General features: G+C 49.2%; 1 protein-coding gene across 1 annotated transcript in view; it reads right to left on the bottom strand.

Moving 5' to 3' along the window:
* Positions 1–17,156, bottom strand: part of LOC147101517 (corticotropin-releasing hormone receptor 1-like) — a 663,409-nt gene that overhangs the window by 505,053 nt on the left and 141,200 nt on the right. The window contains exon 3 of the mRNA XM_085966027.1: positions 4,803–4,888. Within this exon, the coding sequence (XP_085822153.1) occupies positions 4,803–4,888 (86 nt within the window). The remainder of the gene's footprint in view (positions 1–4,802; positions 4,889–17,156) is intronic.

The raw sequence follows: 17,156 nt of genomic DNA, 5'->3' as shown, positions 1-17,156 counted from the left end.
TTAGCACACTGACCCCTAGTGTTACTGTCTCCTTTAACACTCTGACCACTAGAGATACTGCCTCCTTTAGCACACTGACCCCTAGTGTTACTGTCTCCTTTAGCACACTGACCCCTAGTGTTACTGTCTCCTTTAGCACACTGACCCCCAGTGTTACTGTCTCCTTTAGCACACTGACCCCTAGTGTTACTGTCTCCTTTAACACTCTGACCACTAGAGATACTGTCTCCTTTAACACACGCACTGACCCCTAGAGTTACTATTTCCTTTAACCCTCTGACACCAAGTGTTACTGTCTCCTTTAACACACAGTCTGACCCCAAGAGTTACTGTCTCCTTTAACACACTGACCCCTAGAGTTAAATAAAGAAACATAGAAGATAGGAGCGGGAGTCGAACATTCGGCCCCTCGAGCCTGCTCCGCCATTCAATGAGATCATGGCTGATCATCCAAATTCAGTACCCTGTCCCTGCCTTCACCCCATATCCCTTGATCCCTTTAGCCTTAAGAAATATATCTAACTCCTTCTTGAGTATATTTAATGAATTGGCCTCCACTGCCTTCTGTGGTAGAGAATTCCACAGGTTCATCACTCTCTGTCCTAAATGGCTTACCCCTTATCCTTAGCCTGTGACCCCTGGTTCTGGACTCCCCGGCCATCGGGAATATCCTTCCTGCATCTAGTCTGTCTAGTCCTGTTAGAATTTTATAAGTTTCAATGAGATCCCCTCTCATTCTTCTAAACTCCAGCGAGTATAAGCCCAATCGACCCAATCTCTCCTCATACGTCATTCCTGCCATCCCAGGTATCAGTCTGGTGAATTTTCGCTGCACTCCCTCCATGGCAAGAACATCCTTCCTCAGATAAGGCGACCAAAACTGCACATAATACTCAAGGTGTGGTCTCACCAAGGACCTGTACAACTGCAGCAAGACATCCTTGTTCTTGTACTTGAACCCTCTCGCTACGAAGGCCAACATACCATTTGCCTTCTTAACCGCCTGCTGCAGCTGCATGTTTACCTTCAGCGACTGGTGCACAAGGACACCCAGGTCTCGTTGCACTTCCCCTTCTCCCAATCTATTGCCGTTCAGGTAATAAACTGCCTTCCTGTTTTTGCCACCAAAGTGGATAACCTCGCATTTATCCACATTATACTGCATCTGCCATGCTTCTGCCCAATCACCCAACCTGTTTAAATCATACTGGAGTTTCTCGGCATCCTCCTCACAGCACACATGCCCGCCCAGCTTTGTGTCATCTGCAAACTTGGAGACATTACATCTAATTCCCTTGTCTAGGTCATTTATATATATTGTGAATAGCTGGGGTCCTAGGACCGATCCCTGCGGTACCCCTCTAGTCACTGCCTGCCACTCGGAAAAAGACCCGTTTATTCCAACTCTTTGCTTCCTGTCTGTCAACCAGTTCTCTGTCCAAGTCAGTACCTTGCCCCCAATCCCATGTGTCTTAACTTTACACGCTAACTCTTATGCGGGACCTTATCGAATGCCTTCTGAAAGTCCAAATACACCACATCCACTGGTTCTCCCTTATCTATTCTACCAGTTACATCCTCAAAAAATTCCAGTAGATTAGTCAAGCAGGATTTACCTTTTGTAAATCCATGTTGACTTTCACAGAATCACAGAAACCCCACAGTGCAGATAGAGGCCATTTTGGCCCATCGAGCCTGCACCGACACATATCCCACCCGATCCCTGTAACCCCTGCACCAACACATATCCCACCCTATCCCCGTAACCCCACGTATTTAATCCCCCTAACACTAAGGGTCAATTTATCATAGCCAATCAACCTAACCTGCACATCTTTGGACTGTGGGAGGAAACCGGAGCACCCGGAGGAAACCCACGCAAACACGGGGAGAATGTGCAAACTCCACACAGTCACCCGAGGCCAGATTCGAACCCGGGTCCCTGGCGCTGTGAGACAACAGTGCTAACCACTATGCCACCGTGCTGTCCGATCCTGTCACTGTTTTCCAAATGCTCTGCTATTACATCTTTTATAATGGACTCTGGCATTTTCCCCACTACCAATGTCAGGCTTACCAGTCTGTAATTCCCCGTTTTCTCTCTACCACCTTTTTTTGAATAGTGGGGTAACATTAGCTACCCTCCAATCCATGGGAACTGTTCCATAGTCTATCAAATTTTGGAAGATGACCAGCAATGCATCTACTATTTCTAGGGCCGCTTCCTTAAATACCCTAGGATGTAGATTATCAGGCCCTGGGGATTTCTCGGCCTTCAATCCCGTCAATTTCCCTAACACCATTTCCCTACAAATACTGATTTCTTTCAGTTCCTCCCTCTCATTAGACCCCATTTTCCCCGACATCTCTGGGAGGTTATTTGTGTCCTCCTTTGTGAAGACAGAACCAAAGTATGTATTTAATTAGTCTGCCAGTTCTTTGTTCCCCATTATAAATTCCCCTGATTCTGACTGCAAGGGACCTACGCTTGACTTCACCAATCTTTTTTTCTTCACAGATCTATAAAAGCTTTTAGTTAGTTTTTATGTTCAATGCATGCTTACTCTCATATTCTATTTTCCCCCTCTTAATTAATCCCTTTGTCGTCCTTTGCTGAATCCTAAACTGCTCCCAATCCTCAGGTTTACTGCTTTTTCTGGCCAATTTATATGTCCTCTCCTTGGATTTTATGCTATCCCTAATTTCCTTTGCTGGCCACGGTTGAGTCACCTTTTATGCCAAACAGGGAGGAACAAATTCTGTAGTTCATCCATGCGATCTTTGAATGTTTGCCATTGCCTATCCACCATCAACCCTTTGAGTGACATTCCCCAATCAATCCTACCCAACTCGCACCTCATACCATCGTAGTTTCCTTTACTTAAATTCAGGACCCTAGTCTTTGAGTCAACTACTTCACTCTCCATCTTAATGAAGAATTCTATCATATTATGATCGCTCCGACCCAAGGGGCCTCGCACAACAAGATTGCTAATTAATCCTTTCTCATTACTTAATACCCAGTCTAAGATGGCCTGATCTCTAGTTGGTTCCTCGACATATTGGTCCAGGAAGCCATCCTGTATACACTCCAGGAATTCCTTCTCCACAGTATTGTTACTAATTTCGTTAGCCCATTCTATTTGTAGATTAAAGTCACCCATGATAACTGCTGTGCCCTTATTGCACGCATCTCTAATTTCCCATTTAATGCCATCCCCAACCTGCGCATTACTGTTTGGGGGTCTCCCACTAACATTTTCTGCCCCTTGGTATTTCTCAGTTCTACCCATACAGATTCCACATCATCAGAGCTAATATCCTTCCTTTCAATTATGTTAATCCCCTCTTTAACCAGCAATGCTATGCCACCTCCTTTTCCTTTTTGCCTATCTTTCCTGAATATTGAATACCCCTGGATGTTGAGTTCCCAGCCTTGGTCACTCTGGAGCTATGTTTCCGTAATCCAAATCATATCATATCTGTTTACCTCTATTTGCACAGCTAATTCATCCACCTTATTAAGAATGCTCCTCGCATTAAGGCACAAGGCCTTCAGGTTTGTTTTTTTAACACTTTTACACCTTTTAGAATTATTATTTACTGTGGCCATGTTTGATTTAAACCCTTGATTTCTCTGACTGCCACCTTTGTTTTTCTCCTTCCTGTCTTTTGCTTCTATCCTTGTTTCCCTTTCCTCTGTCTCCCTGCTCAGGATCCCAACCCCCTGCCTTTTTAGTTTAAACCCTCCCCCAGAGCACTAGCAAACACTCCCCCTAGGACATCAGTCCCGGTCCTGCCCAGGTGCCAACTGTCCGGTTTGTACTGGTCCCACCTCCCCCAGAACCGGTTCCAATGTCCCAGGAATTTGAATCCCTCCCCCTTGCACCATTCCTCTAGCCACGTATTCACAGAATCACAGAATCACAGAAACCCCACAGTGCAGATAGAGGCCATTTCGGCCCATCGAGCCTGCACCGACACATATCCCACCCGATCCTCGTAACCCCTACACCAACACATATCCCACCCTATCCCCGTAACCCCACGTATTTAATCCCCCTAACACTAAGGGTCAATTTATCATAGCCAATAGTCAATTCATCTGAAATATCCTTCTATTTCTACTCTGACTAGCATGTGGCACTGGTAGCAATCCTGAGATTACTACCTTTGAGGTCCTATTTATTAATTTACCTCCTAACTCCCTATATTCAGCTTTTAGGACCTCATCCCGTTTTTTACCTATATCGTTGGTACCTATATGCACCACGACAACTGGCTGTTCACCTTCCCCTTCCAAGATGTTCTGCAGCCGCTGTGAGACATTACTGTCTCATTTAACACTCTGACCCCCAGAGTTACTGTCTCATTTAACACTCTGACCCCCAGAGTTACTGTCTCATTTAACACTCTGAGCCCTAGAATTACTGTCTCATTTAACACTCTGAGCCCCAGAGTTACTGTCTCATTTAACACTCTGAGCCCTAGAATTACTGTCTCCTTTAATACACACACTGACCCCTAGAGCTCCTGTTACCTTTACCACACACTGACCACTAGAGTTATTGTCTCCTTCAACACTCTGACCCCTAGAGATATTGTCTCCTTTAAGACACTGACCCCTCGAGTTACTGTCTCCCATAAGATTTTCTTGCTTTGTCCTTCTCTTGCTCAGATACATAAGCACAGATCCTCGTGACATTTGTGTGAGTTTTCTGCGAGTGTGGCTGGATAATGATGCCTTCATTTTGTTGTTAGTTTCGGGTTAATTGTGTCGAAAGGTGTAGAGCTGTACAAACCGTTTGCTGCAGGATGGGCTGGCACTGGGAGTAGTTGATCTTCCTCGCCCACGTTCCATTCCCGAGGCATTCTCTGAAGACACTGTCTGTGGGGAAATCAGAGAGAACCATCACTCCGATCGTCCATGGGAAACCAACAGCACAGCCCAGGAGTTACTGTCTGCTCGTTATTTGAGGGAACAAGACAAACAATATTTTCTGCTGGTGTCCTTTGCACATTATCGTCCTTGGCTCTCTGCATTGTCCTGGTGTTTGGCAGGACAGGGAGCCTCAGCTTCTGTAACAACCAGGAACACTCTGCCATTTTAAGTCCCATGTTGTGAGTGGGGCCAATCATATTCCAGCACAGACTCACTCAGAACACCCTTCAGGGAAATTGCGGGCACACAACAAGCAGAGGGACGTTCATCCTGGGAAATGGAACACTTGACACCGATTTTCAGCACCAATCCCTCCGTGATCAGGTAGAACACAGAGTAAAGCTCCCTCATCACTGTGCCAACATGTGCCCCAGCTCCAAGCTCAGACTAACAGTTCCTAGCGCACCAGTTGGCCATTTCTCCATTTCCCACACTTGCGGCTCTATTGGGGGAGAAATTCAGTATCGCCCCGTTTGGGGCACAATTATCGGCCGGGCTCAAAGTTTAGCGCCTGGCGCTAATTATCGCCTCCGACTGCAAACTTGGCTTCTATCGCCTCTGGAGGTGATTGGAGCGCTAAATCAGGCACTACACACCTGTCTTAATGCGCTAACGCTGAGGAGCGAGGCGCTACCTCAGAGCGCTGGCGAAGCTCATGTGATGTCAGTCAGCAATGGAACACAGACACACTGGCGCCGGCCAGTTCTTAAAGGGGAGGGTCGATCTTGCTCTCCATCCACACCCTGCTCATTGCAGCCTTGAATCTCGGCCTGGAGAGACCTGTACATCAAATCTGCTGGAAAGAACAATGGAGAGACCCAGGGAAAGAGCTCAGAGTGCAGCCCCCACAGTCTCTTCTAAATCGATACAAGGAAGGTCAAATCAAAATGAACCTGCAAAGTGCTGCTCAGTACCCAAAACTCCTTCACACAGTGTTGAATCTCTCCAGAATTCTCTCTATCTCAGAATGCGTGGTGCAAAAATGTCACCAACAAAAAAAGGCAGGAAGCGTTCGCCTTTAAATAGCGCTCCCCCAGTCCCTTCTCAACTGCAAAACGCTCCCCTCAACCTGTCGTTGCTAATGGCAGGCAATAAGGCAGGGGGCGCCACTCACTATCTGGTCCGAGGCGTTACATGCTCGACTGACGTCATGATCTGTGTGGTAAACCACTTTTGTCGTTCACTATCGTTACACTATAGTTATCACTGTTATATCGTTACTCTATGGTTATCACTGTTCACACTGTTGTGTCACTATACGAGGTCGCCTCTTGTCATGCTGTTATACCTGGGCTGACCACTGCTGACTCCGCCCATGGCTCCACCTACCTGCCCAGGTATAAAGGTGGTCGACTGGCTGGTATTCCTCCTTGTTGGATCCGATCACCCACGAGGGTGGGCTCTGTTATTTAGCCAATAAAAACCTATAGTTACTTTCTTAACTCGTCGCTTTTCATTGAATGAATTGATAGGTATATCAATTTTATTGGCTAAATTTTAAAATGTCGACACTTGAGCAGTCAAACGACCAGCCAAGTGACCAGCCAGACGCCCAGCTACAACAGCCACAGCAGCCAGCCTGGCTGCGAGCCCTCCGACCACCGTACCTGGATCTAAACCCACAGGCAGCAAACTCAGCCCTCGACTTCGAACACTGGCTGAGCTGTTTCGAATCCTACCTGGGAGAATCCGGCGTGCCTCAGAAATCCATGCTAAGAGTTCTGACCGCCCAAGTGAGCCCTAAAGTATTCGCACTCATCCGGGACCTTAAAACATACGAAGCCGCCATCAACCTGCTGAAACAACAGTACCGGAGCCCGGTAAACTCCATGTATGCCAGACACCTCCTAAGATCCCACCCGCAACAGCCAGGAGAGTCGGTAGATGAATTTTTACGGGCGCTACAAGCGCTCGGCAGGGACTGTGACTTTAAAGCGGTATCAGCGGCAGAAAATACTGAAGATAATGTCCGCGATGCCTTCGTGAAAGGCCTGCGGTCCGACTACGCACGGCAAAGACTTCTTGAAGCAAAGGACCTTGACCTGAACACAGCTGCAGCCCTTGCTCGCTTCCTAGAAGTGGCCCATCGGGACCTCGAGGCGTACTCCAGGTACAGTAATTTGCGACCCTGGGACTCGGGACCGACCCCGACCGCGATACCCCTCGCAGCGCCGCCCCTGGGACCTACCTCTGCGTCAGCGTCCCGGACCCGATCGGGACCGCCACCCCTGGTACCGGCTGCGACTTCGGACCCCCGCGATCGGGCCGCCGGCTGCTTCTTCTGCGGCCAAGCGAAACATCCTAGGGCGCGCTGCCCAGCGAGAAACGCGACGTGCTCAAGCTGCCTGAAGAAAGGCCACTTTGCTAAGGCCTGCAGACGCCAACAGAGATCAACAGAGGCCAGCAGTGCCTCATGCGAGTTGTGGGGGCGGCCATCTTCCATCAAGGCCACAGATGCCAGCATCCCCACGTGTGAGTCATGGGGGTGGCCATCTTTGATCCAGGCAACTGACACCAGCAGTGCCTCATGTGAGTTGTGGGGGCAGCCATCTTCTCCGCCATTTTGTCCAACCTCGTGGGCGCCGCCATTTTACCCTCCACGCTCGACCGCCACCTCGCCTCCGGACTCGACCACCGCCTCACCCGCAGACTACGGCAGCTCGCTGAGCCACACACTAGCCTCCGTCACACTGGACCAAGCCCGCCCGCACCACCTGTCCAAGTCCATGATGGACATCAAAGTAAACGGCCGCGCCACGACCTGCCTGTTCGACAGCGGAAGCACGGTGAGTTTCATCCACCCAGACACGGTGAGCCACTACTCCCTCACTGTCCGGCCAACGCGCAACCGGATCTCGATGGCACCGAGGTCCCACGCCACAGACATCAGCGGCTACTGTGTCATGACCCTGTCGGTTAAGGGCACGGAGTATAAAAATTTTAAACTCCTCGTCCTCCCCCAGCTCTGCGCTGCCATCCTACTAGGGCTGGACTTCCAATCCCACCTCCAAAGCGTCACTCTAGCATACGGTGGACCCCTCCCCCCACTCACAGTCGACAACCAGCAGCCTTTAAACCGCCCACCGCGTATCACCTGCGGCCTATCCACCCTCAAGGTCCCGCCACCTTCCCTGTTCGCTAACCTCACCCCCGACTGCAAACCCGTCGCTACCAAGAGCAGGCGGTACAGCGCCGGGGACAGAGCCTTCATTAGCTCTGAGGTGCAACGTCTCCTGAAGGAGGGCATCATCGAGGGGAGCAGCAGCCCCTGGCGTGCCCAGGTCGTGGTCGTTAAGACCGGCAATAAAAACCGCCTGGTCATCGACTACAGCCAGACCATAAACCGGTACACCCAGCTGGATGCATACCCCCTTCCCCGCATATCTGATATGGTCAATCAGATTGCACAATACCGAGTATTCTCTACCATCGACCTTATGTCGGCCTACCACCAACTCCCTATCCGCCCTGAGGACCGCCAGTATACCGCCTTCGAGGCGAATGGCCGCCTCTACCACTTCCTTAGGGTTCCCTTCGGCGTCACCAACGGGGTTTCGGTCTTCCAAAGGGAGATGGACCGGATGGTTGACCAGAACGGGCTGCACGCCACGTTCCCCTATCTAGATAACGTCACCATCTGCGGCCGCGACCGGCAGGACCATGATGTTAATCTGGAGAGATTCCTCCGTACGGCCCGACGGCTGAACCTCACCTACAATAAGGAGAAATGTGTGTTTAACACCTCACGCCTTGCCATCCTTGGCTGCGTAGTAGAGGACGGACTCATCGGCCCCGACCCCGAAAGAATGCGCCCCCTCATGGAGTTACCCCTCCCCCACTGCCCAAAGGCGCTGAAGAGAACTCTTCGCCTACTATGCCCAATGGGTGCCCAATTATGCGGACAAAGCCAGACCCCTCATGAAGTCCACATCCTTCCCCCTTACGGAGGAAGCGTGCGCTGCCTTCTCCCTCATTAAGGGAGACATTGCTAAGGCCACAATGCACGCGGTGGATGAGTCCATCCCCTTCCAAGTGGAGAGCGATGCATCCGACTTCGCCCTAGCCGCTACCCTTAACCAGGAGGGGAGACCGGTGGCCTTCTTCTCAAGGACCCTACAGGGCCCTGAGATCTGACACTCGTCGGTCGAGAAGGAGGCCCAGGCGATTGTGGAGGCTGTACGACGCTGGAGGCACTACCTGGCAGGCAAACGATTTACCCTCCTCACCGACCAGCGTTCGGTCGCTTTTATGTTTAATAACAGGCTGAGGGGTAAAATCAAGAACGACAAGATCTTGAGGTGGAGAATCGAACTCTCCACCTATGATTATGATATCTTGTACCGGCCAGGTAAGCTGAACGAACCCCCTGATGCTCTATCATGAATTACATGCGCCAACGCGCAAATTGATAGATTTCAGACGCTCCACAACGACCTCTGCCACCCCGGAGTCACCAGACTTTACCACTTCATTAATGCCCGCAACCTGCCCTACTCCATCGAGGAGGTCAGGACCATGACCAGGAACTGCCAGACCTGTGCCGAGTGCAAACCGCATTTCTTTAGGCCGGACAGAGCAAGCCTGATCAAGGCCACCCGCCCCTTCGAGCGCTTGAGCATCGATTTTAAGGGGCCCCTCCCGTCCTCTGACCGTAATGTGTACTTCCTCAACATTGTTGATGAGTACTCCCATTTCCCCTTCGCCTTCCCCTGCCCAGACATGACCAGTACCACGGTCATTAAATGCCTGAACGACCTCTTCGCCTTGTTCGGGTTCCCAAACTATATACATAGTGACCGGGGCTCCTCCTTCATGAGCGAGGAACTCCGCCAGTTCCTACTAGCGAGAGGTATTGCAGCAAGTAGGACCACCAGCTACAACCCTCGAGGGAACGGCCAGGTGGAAAGAGAGAACGCGACTGTATGGAAGGCCGTCCTCTTAGCCTTAAAGTCTAAGGGCCTCCCAACCTCCCGCTGGCAGGAAGTCCTCCCGGCAGCGCTGCATTCCATCCGGTCACTACTTTGCACTGCCATTAACGCCACCCCCCATGAACGAATGTTTGTTTTCCCCAGGAAGTCGACTACGGGAACCACGCTACCAACCTGGCTGACCTCTCCGGGGCCCGTCCTGCTGCGAAAGCACGTGAGGGCCCATAAAACGGACCCCCTGGTCGAGAGGGTGAACCTCCTGCACGCCAACCCTCAGTACACCTATGTGACATACCCAGACGGGCGGGAGGACACAGTCTCCTTGCGAGGCCTCGCACCCTCGGGCATTCCGGAGACACCACCTTCACCACCCCCCACCCCCCCCCCCGATTCCAGCTCAGGTAGACGGCATGCCGGAACCCCACGAGCCCTCGCCGACCACGCAGACACCAGCATCACCACCGGAGAATGCAACACCGCCGCTGCGACGATCGGAAAGGCTTACGAGGCCTCCGGACAGACTGACATACCAGAACTGGTAGTACACATCACCCCGCCGGACTCAAATCTAAACAAGGGGTGAATGTGGTAAACCACTTTTGTCGTTCACTATCGTTACACTATAGTTATCACTGTTATATCGTTACTCTATGGTTATCACTGTTCACACTGTTGTATCACTATACGAGGTCGCCGCTTGTCACGCTGTTATACCTGGGCTGACCACTGCTGACTCCGCCCATGGCTCCACCTACCTGCCCAGGTATAAAGGTGGTCGACTGGCTGGTATTCCTCCTTGTTGGATCCGATCACCCACGAGGGTGGGCTCTGTTATTTAGCCAATAAAAACCTATAGTTACTTTCTTAACTCGTCGCTTTTCATTGGATGAATTGATAGGTATATCAATCTGCAGGCGCAGGAGATCGTGGCGGTAGTGTTTAGCATCGCTGCAAAATGCCTGGTCAATTTTGCGAGCAGCGCAAACATTGCCGTGCCCGGGCGCTAGTTGCTTTGTGTCCCATTACTGTGCTAACGGGAGGCGCAAAGCAACCGAATTTTCCCCCCATTGTGTCTCCGCGTGGCCTTGCCAATTTAGCGCACAATTATGGGCAGTTTATGCTGTAGGCACATGCCCATTGAGACCATAGGTGCCCCTGCCTTGAGTTCACATGGTCACATCCCTGCGACAAGACACAACTCCGGGAGCACAAATCTTCACACTCAATTTAAAGGAGTCTTTACAAGGACAATTATGGTTGATGGCTCCTGGTGCAGACTGGTAATGTGTATCCGAACATTCTGCGTCCCTTTGGAGATTTAACGATCAATCACAGGCCTGGGTTGTGGATTTCCCGATACTCAAATCTGGCATGTGCCACAGGCACCAACGCAGCAAGACCCAGGCTGAGAATTTCAAAACCCTGCTGCCCTGGTCTCAGATGGTGAAAGGTATTGGAGAAGATTCAGTCCAGTATTGATGTGTGATTTGCAGCTTTAACTTGCTTGTGTGTAGATTTATTTCTCTTAATTAACAATTCGTAGTTTAGCCTGCAATATGGGGGGTTAATTTTAACCTAACCTGCGGGGTGGGAACCCCACGAGCTGCTCAATATTGCTCGTCATTGACTTCAATCAGGCTGGATGTAAAACCAGCGATGCACTCGATCCCGTCAGTTTTCCGTTGGGTGGTTTATGTTAAAATTGACCCCACGATGTCACATTGTTTGCCGACCAATCAGAGAGAACAGCATTATACCTTTGGCAGTTTGTACTATAAACACACGCTTTCACCCCACTTGAGCCTGTTTATAGAAAGTATTGTTTGTGGTGCGTACAAGCAAAGGCTGTTGAGTGACGAGTCGGGTTATGTAACAGTTCTTGACCTTCATCTTATTCTAAACACAGTGACGTTTTTTGCAGCTGTGCTACTTTCCAGCTCTGCCTCCCACGGAGATTACCGGCTGCAGGACAGCTTGAGGTGGGCTGAATGAGGGGAGGCTTTAGGTTGGACGTGGTGATGGGGTGGTCAATGCTGGAAAAGTTCCGTACTACTTTATATAATATACAGACTGAAATAACCAAATACTCCTTGGCGTTCCATGATTCCTTTATTGCTGGGGGACGGGAGAATTTCGCAGCAGTTGAATATTGGCAATGGTGAATATCCTGGCGATTTGTCTCATTACGTTTGAGGATCAAAGACTATTTACACAGAACCCACAGGAGGTTCAATGGGTGGTGTAGGTTGCATGACAGAGTGATTGACCATGGTGTATGGGAGTTGCTTAAAGAGATTGCAGAGGAGAGGAGAGTAGTAGAAAGGGTGGAGAGGATGAGCTGAGGAGGCCAGGGAAAAGGAGAGATGAGAGAAGTAAATAAGTGGGGAGAGGAGAGGAGAGGTACAATGGGTGGGGCAGACTACTTGTGATTCATTATTGGGCAGGGTCACTGTAGTGTCCGAGTATATAAATAATACAGACTGCAGGAGAACAATAATAACAGGTATTTTACTGAACAGAGGGTGACTTAAGACTGAAATACAGAAGCCTGCTATGCCTTTATATACAGGTGTGGTCACTGCCGGTACTGCAGTATAGAATCAGTTCTTCTCTTAAAGGTACATACACAACAATTCCTCCCCTTTTAGATAAACAGTACATAACATTCATTTAACAACTAAATAATAACTAATTACAATTACAATTTTCTCTGTATTATAAGTTCAGTCTTTGAGGAGGCTTCCTGATCCTGACTGGATAGCGCCTTTCTCGAGTATCCTGTTCTTGCGGCGGAGTTGATTCTGGCTCATTGTCATTGGTTGGTTCGTCAACTTCCAATTCCACTGCTTCTGAGGTAGACGCAATCTGTACTTCAGGTTGATTACCAGGTGCACCTGCTCGTGGTATGGGTTTGGCTTGTTCCTGTGACTCTAGAATCTGGTCAGCATGGCGTCTCACGATGCTCTCTCCAACGTCCACTGTGTACATTAGTGGCCCCTGCTGTGTGCATATCGTTCCTGGCTGCCATTTTTCTGTTCGGTAGTCGCGGGTCAAGACTGGTTGCCCTATCTTGAAGCTCCTGGTTGGCTTCTCATTTATGTGCTGGAATTGCTTATCCTCAACATCTCGTCTTATGTTTGGTTTGAGCAAATCCAGGTGACATCTTAGCCTTCGGTTGAAGAACATTATGGCTGGAGCTTGGTTGGTGACTGCATGTGTCACATTCCGGTAAGCAAACAAGAAATTATCCACCTTGTGTTGTAGTGGTATGTCATCATTATGCATTGCCTTTATTGCCTTTTTAAAGGTCTGAACAAACCTCTCAGCCAATCCATTTGTGGCTGGATGATATGGGGCAGATGTGTAATGCTTCACCCCATTATTCCTCAGAAACCTCCTGAAATCCTCTGACACAAACTGTGGACCATTGTCGGAGCAAATCTGTTCTGGCAAGCCATTCCTGGCGAAGATGGTCCGTAGGACTGCAATAGTTTTCTCCGTGGTGGTGGAGGACACTTTGATGACCTCTGGCCATTTCGAATGGGCGTCCACAGCGATTAGGGACATTGAGTCCATAAATGGACCAGCAAAATCAATGTGTACCCATTGCCATGGAGATGAGGGCCACTCCCATGGATGTAGCGGGGCCTGTGGTGGAGCGTGTAAAGTCTGTGGGTTATATGGTGAATTAATACACAGACTACAAGAGTAACTTTAACAGGACTTTACTATTCGAAGGTCAGGGCGAATCTGCCCAATAAATCCTTACACAGCACTTATATACCGGTGTGGTCACCACCGGTGTTACAGTATACAGTAGCCAAGATAAAGTAGTGCAACCCTTAAAATAGTTCTCTTAAAGGTGGAACGTTACATACACTACAATCCTCCCTTTTTAGGTTAACAATATATACATATTCCCATTAATATAACATCTTAACATATATACAACTTTATGTGAAACAGTTCACAGATTCAGTCTCTCTAGAGGCTTCCGGACTCTGTCCGGATAACGCCTCGGTGGTGTAGTCATTTTCGGTGGTGTAGTATGTTCTTCTGGCAAGGTCGATTCGGCTTGAAGGACCATTTCAGGTTCATCGGATTCCAGTATTACCGGATCGGAGGTAGATGCTCTGGGTATCTCTGCTTCAACATTAGACGTATAGAGTTGTGGAGTAGGTTGGGCCTTTGTGGATGATTCTATGATCTGGTCAACATGGCGCCTTATTATGCTTTCACCAATGTCCACGGTATACATCAACGGTCCTAGCCTTTTTCCAATAGTTCCCGGCTGCCATTTCTCGGTACGGTAGTCCCGGGCCAAAACTTGTTGACCTATCTGAAAGGATCTAGTTGGCCTTTCATTCATGCCTTGAAATTGCCGGTTCTCTACGTCCCTTCTGACGTTTGGCTTAATCAAATCCAGCCGGCATCTTATTCTTCTATTGAAAAACATCATGGCGGGAGTTTGGTTTGTGACCGCATGTGTTGCATTCCTGTACGCCAACAAGAAGTTATCTACCTTATGTTGTAGATTTATGTCTTCATTACCCATGGCCTTTATGGCCTTCTTGAAGGTCTGGACAAACCTTTCAGCTAATCCATTGGTGGCGGGATGGTATGGGGCGGACGTATAGTGCTTGACCCCATTGCTTTTTAAGAACTTCCTGAATTCTTCGGACACAAATTGCGGTCCATTATCAGAACAGATCTGTTCCGGCAGCCCATTCCTGGCAAATATGGTCCTTAATACTGTGATGGTTTTTTCCGTGGTGGTGGAGGACATTTTTATTACCTCCGGCCACTTGGAGTGTGCATCCACCACGATTAAAAACATTGAGTCCATAAATGGACCAGCAAAGTCAATATGTACCCTTTGCCATGGAGATGAGGGCCACTCCCATGGATGCAGAGGAGCTTGTGGTGGCGCGTTTTGGACCTTCTGGCATCCTAGACAGCTCTTGGTTATTTCTTCGATGTCTCCATCAATACCTGGCCACCACACAACGCTCTGGCTAGGTTCTTCATTTTCACTCCACCCAGATGCCCCTCGTGAAGCTCCTTTAGTACTTTCTGCTGGAGTTTGGGTGGAATCACCACTCTAGATCCACACATCAAGGTTCCTCGGCACACTGACAGCTGTTCTCTTCTGTGCGAAAATGCTGGCAGCATTGGTTCGCCATGTACTGGCCATCCCTCCACCGTTAAAGCGTAGACTCGTGAGAGAGTCGGGTCATTTCTTGTTTCCTTTTCGATCATGGAATTTGTTACTGGTAGACATTCCATTATGGTTGAGTGGAACATCTCCACTGGGTCCACTGTAGTTGCCTCTTCTTCCACTGGCAACGGTAGGCGCGATAACCCATCAGCATTTCCATGCTGTTTGGACCTTTTGTATTCGATGCCATATTGGTGTGCCCCTAGTAGAACGGACCACCTCTGTAGCCTTTGTGCTGTCATAGTGGAAACGGCCTTGTTAGGGTTGAATATGGACACCAACGGCTGGTGGTCTGTCAGCAATGTAAACTTCTTGCCCTGCAGGTGATGATTGAATTTCTTTACTCCCCACACAAGGCTGAGAGCCTCCCTATCTATCTGAGCATAATTTCGCTCAGCGGAGGTCAATGATCGGGACGCAAATGCAACTGGCCTTTCCGAGCCATTTGGTAACTTGTGTGAGAGTACAGCTCCAATACCATAAGGGGAAGCATCACAAGCTAGACGAAGAGGTAGCGTTGGGTTGAAGTGAGCCAACACTTCCTCAGAGGTAATCAACGCCTTGCTTCTGCGAAAGGCCTTCTTACAGTCCTCGCTCCACTTCCATGGTACTTCTTTCCGCAACAGAGCATTCAGCGGATGCAGCACCGTGGATAGATTTGGCAGAAACTTATGGTAATAATTAATCAACCCCAGAAACGACCTCAACTGTGATACATTTTCCGGAGCGGGGGCCTTCACGACCGCTTCGATCTTGTCAGGTGACTTGTGCAGCCCCTCTTGGTCAATGACATGACCGCAGTACGAGATCCGTTTCTGGAAGAACTCACATTTCTGGCGATTAACTCGAAGGCCATATTCCTTCAACCTGGTGAGCACCAGTTTCAAATTTGTGAGGTGTTCCTCCTCGTCTTCTCCCGTAATCAGGATATCGTCCAAGTAACACTGAGTGCTTGGAATACCCTGTAAGACCTGCTCCATGGCCCTCTGCCAAATTGCTGGAGCCGAAGCTACTCCAAAAACCCGTCTATTATATCGATACAAGCCTCTGTGCGTGTTGATTGTGAGATACTGGCATGACTCTTCCTCGACCTCCATCTGTAAATATGCTTGTGCCAGGTCTATCTTGGTGAAGTGTTTCCCGCCAGACAATGAAGCAAAGATATCCTCAATCCGCGGAAGCGGGTATTGTACCGTGTGAAGCACCGGATTAACTGTGATCTTGAAGTCTCCGCAGATGCGGACCTTCCCCGGTCCCCCTGGCTTGTTACTTGATGAAGACTTCATGACGGGAACAATGGGCGTGGCCCACTCACTCCAGTCCACCTTCGACAGTACCCCTGCACGTTCAAGCTCTTCCAGTTCTGCCTCCACAGCAGGTCGTATCGCGTGAGGTACCGATCTGGCTTTGAAAAATTTTGGGCTTGCATGTTCTGCAATCTTGATTTTTGCCTTAATTCCTCTCAGTGTTCCCAGTCCCTGCTGGAATACCTCTTTAGCCTCGTCCAATATTCTGGACAACCGTTCAGGTTTGACATCTTTCTTTCCGAAATCTACCGTCATTGTGTTTAGTGAGTGCCAGTCTATCTTTATTTTCTTGATCCACTCCCGTTCCAGAAGTGGTGGACCTCCCTCGGGTCGTACATATAAGTCCATTCCTTGGTGATCTTTGCCCTTGTGTCTCACCTTGACTATTATCTTTCCGATGGGGTATACTTTATGCCCCGTGTATGTCTGCAATACTATCTCCGTATCCCGTAGGGGAATATGTTTGAGTAACTTTTTGCAATCTTGTTTATTCATGACCGTCAACGCCGATCCGGTGTCCACTTCCATCTTCACTTGGACTTTTGCAATCTGCAGTGTGACCCAGATAGTTTGTCGGTCAGCTTCTTTACTAACATTGTGAATCCTCAGACTACCCAGTTCCTTGCTGTTGGGGTCTGAATCCGAATTCAGTTCATCTGGACTCTTCACAGTCACGTTATGTACCTTTCTGTACTTCTTCTGCGGTGACTTATTGTTGCTGGTCTTCTTTCCTGACCGGCATACATTAGCTATGTGACCAA

This window comes from Somniosus microcephalus, chromosome 24, assembly GCF_052327205.1.
Source record: "Somniosus microcephalus isolate GS21.2 chromosome 24, FLI_Smic_1.0, whole genome shotgun sequence".
Classification (NCBI taxonomy): Eukaryota; Metazoa; Chordata; class Chondrichthyes; order Squaliformes; family Somniosidae; genus Somniosus; species Somniosus microcephalus.
The sequence above is the reverse complement of the archived record's forward strand: the minus strand, read 5'-3'. Positions and strand labels throughout refer to the sequence as shown.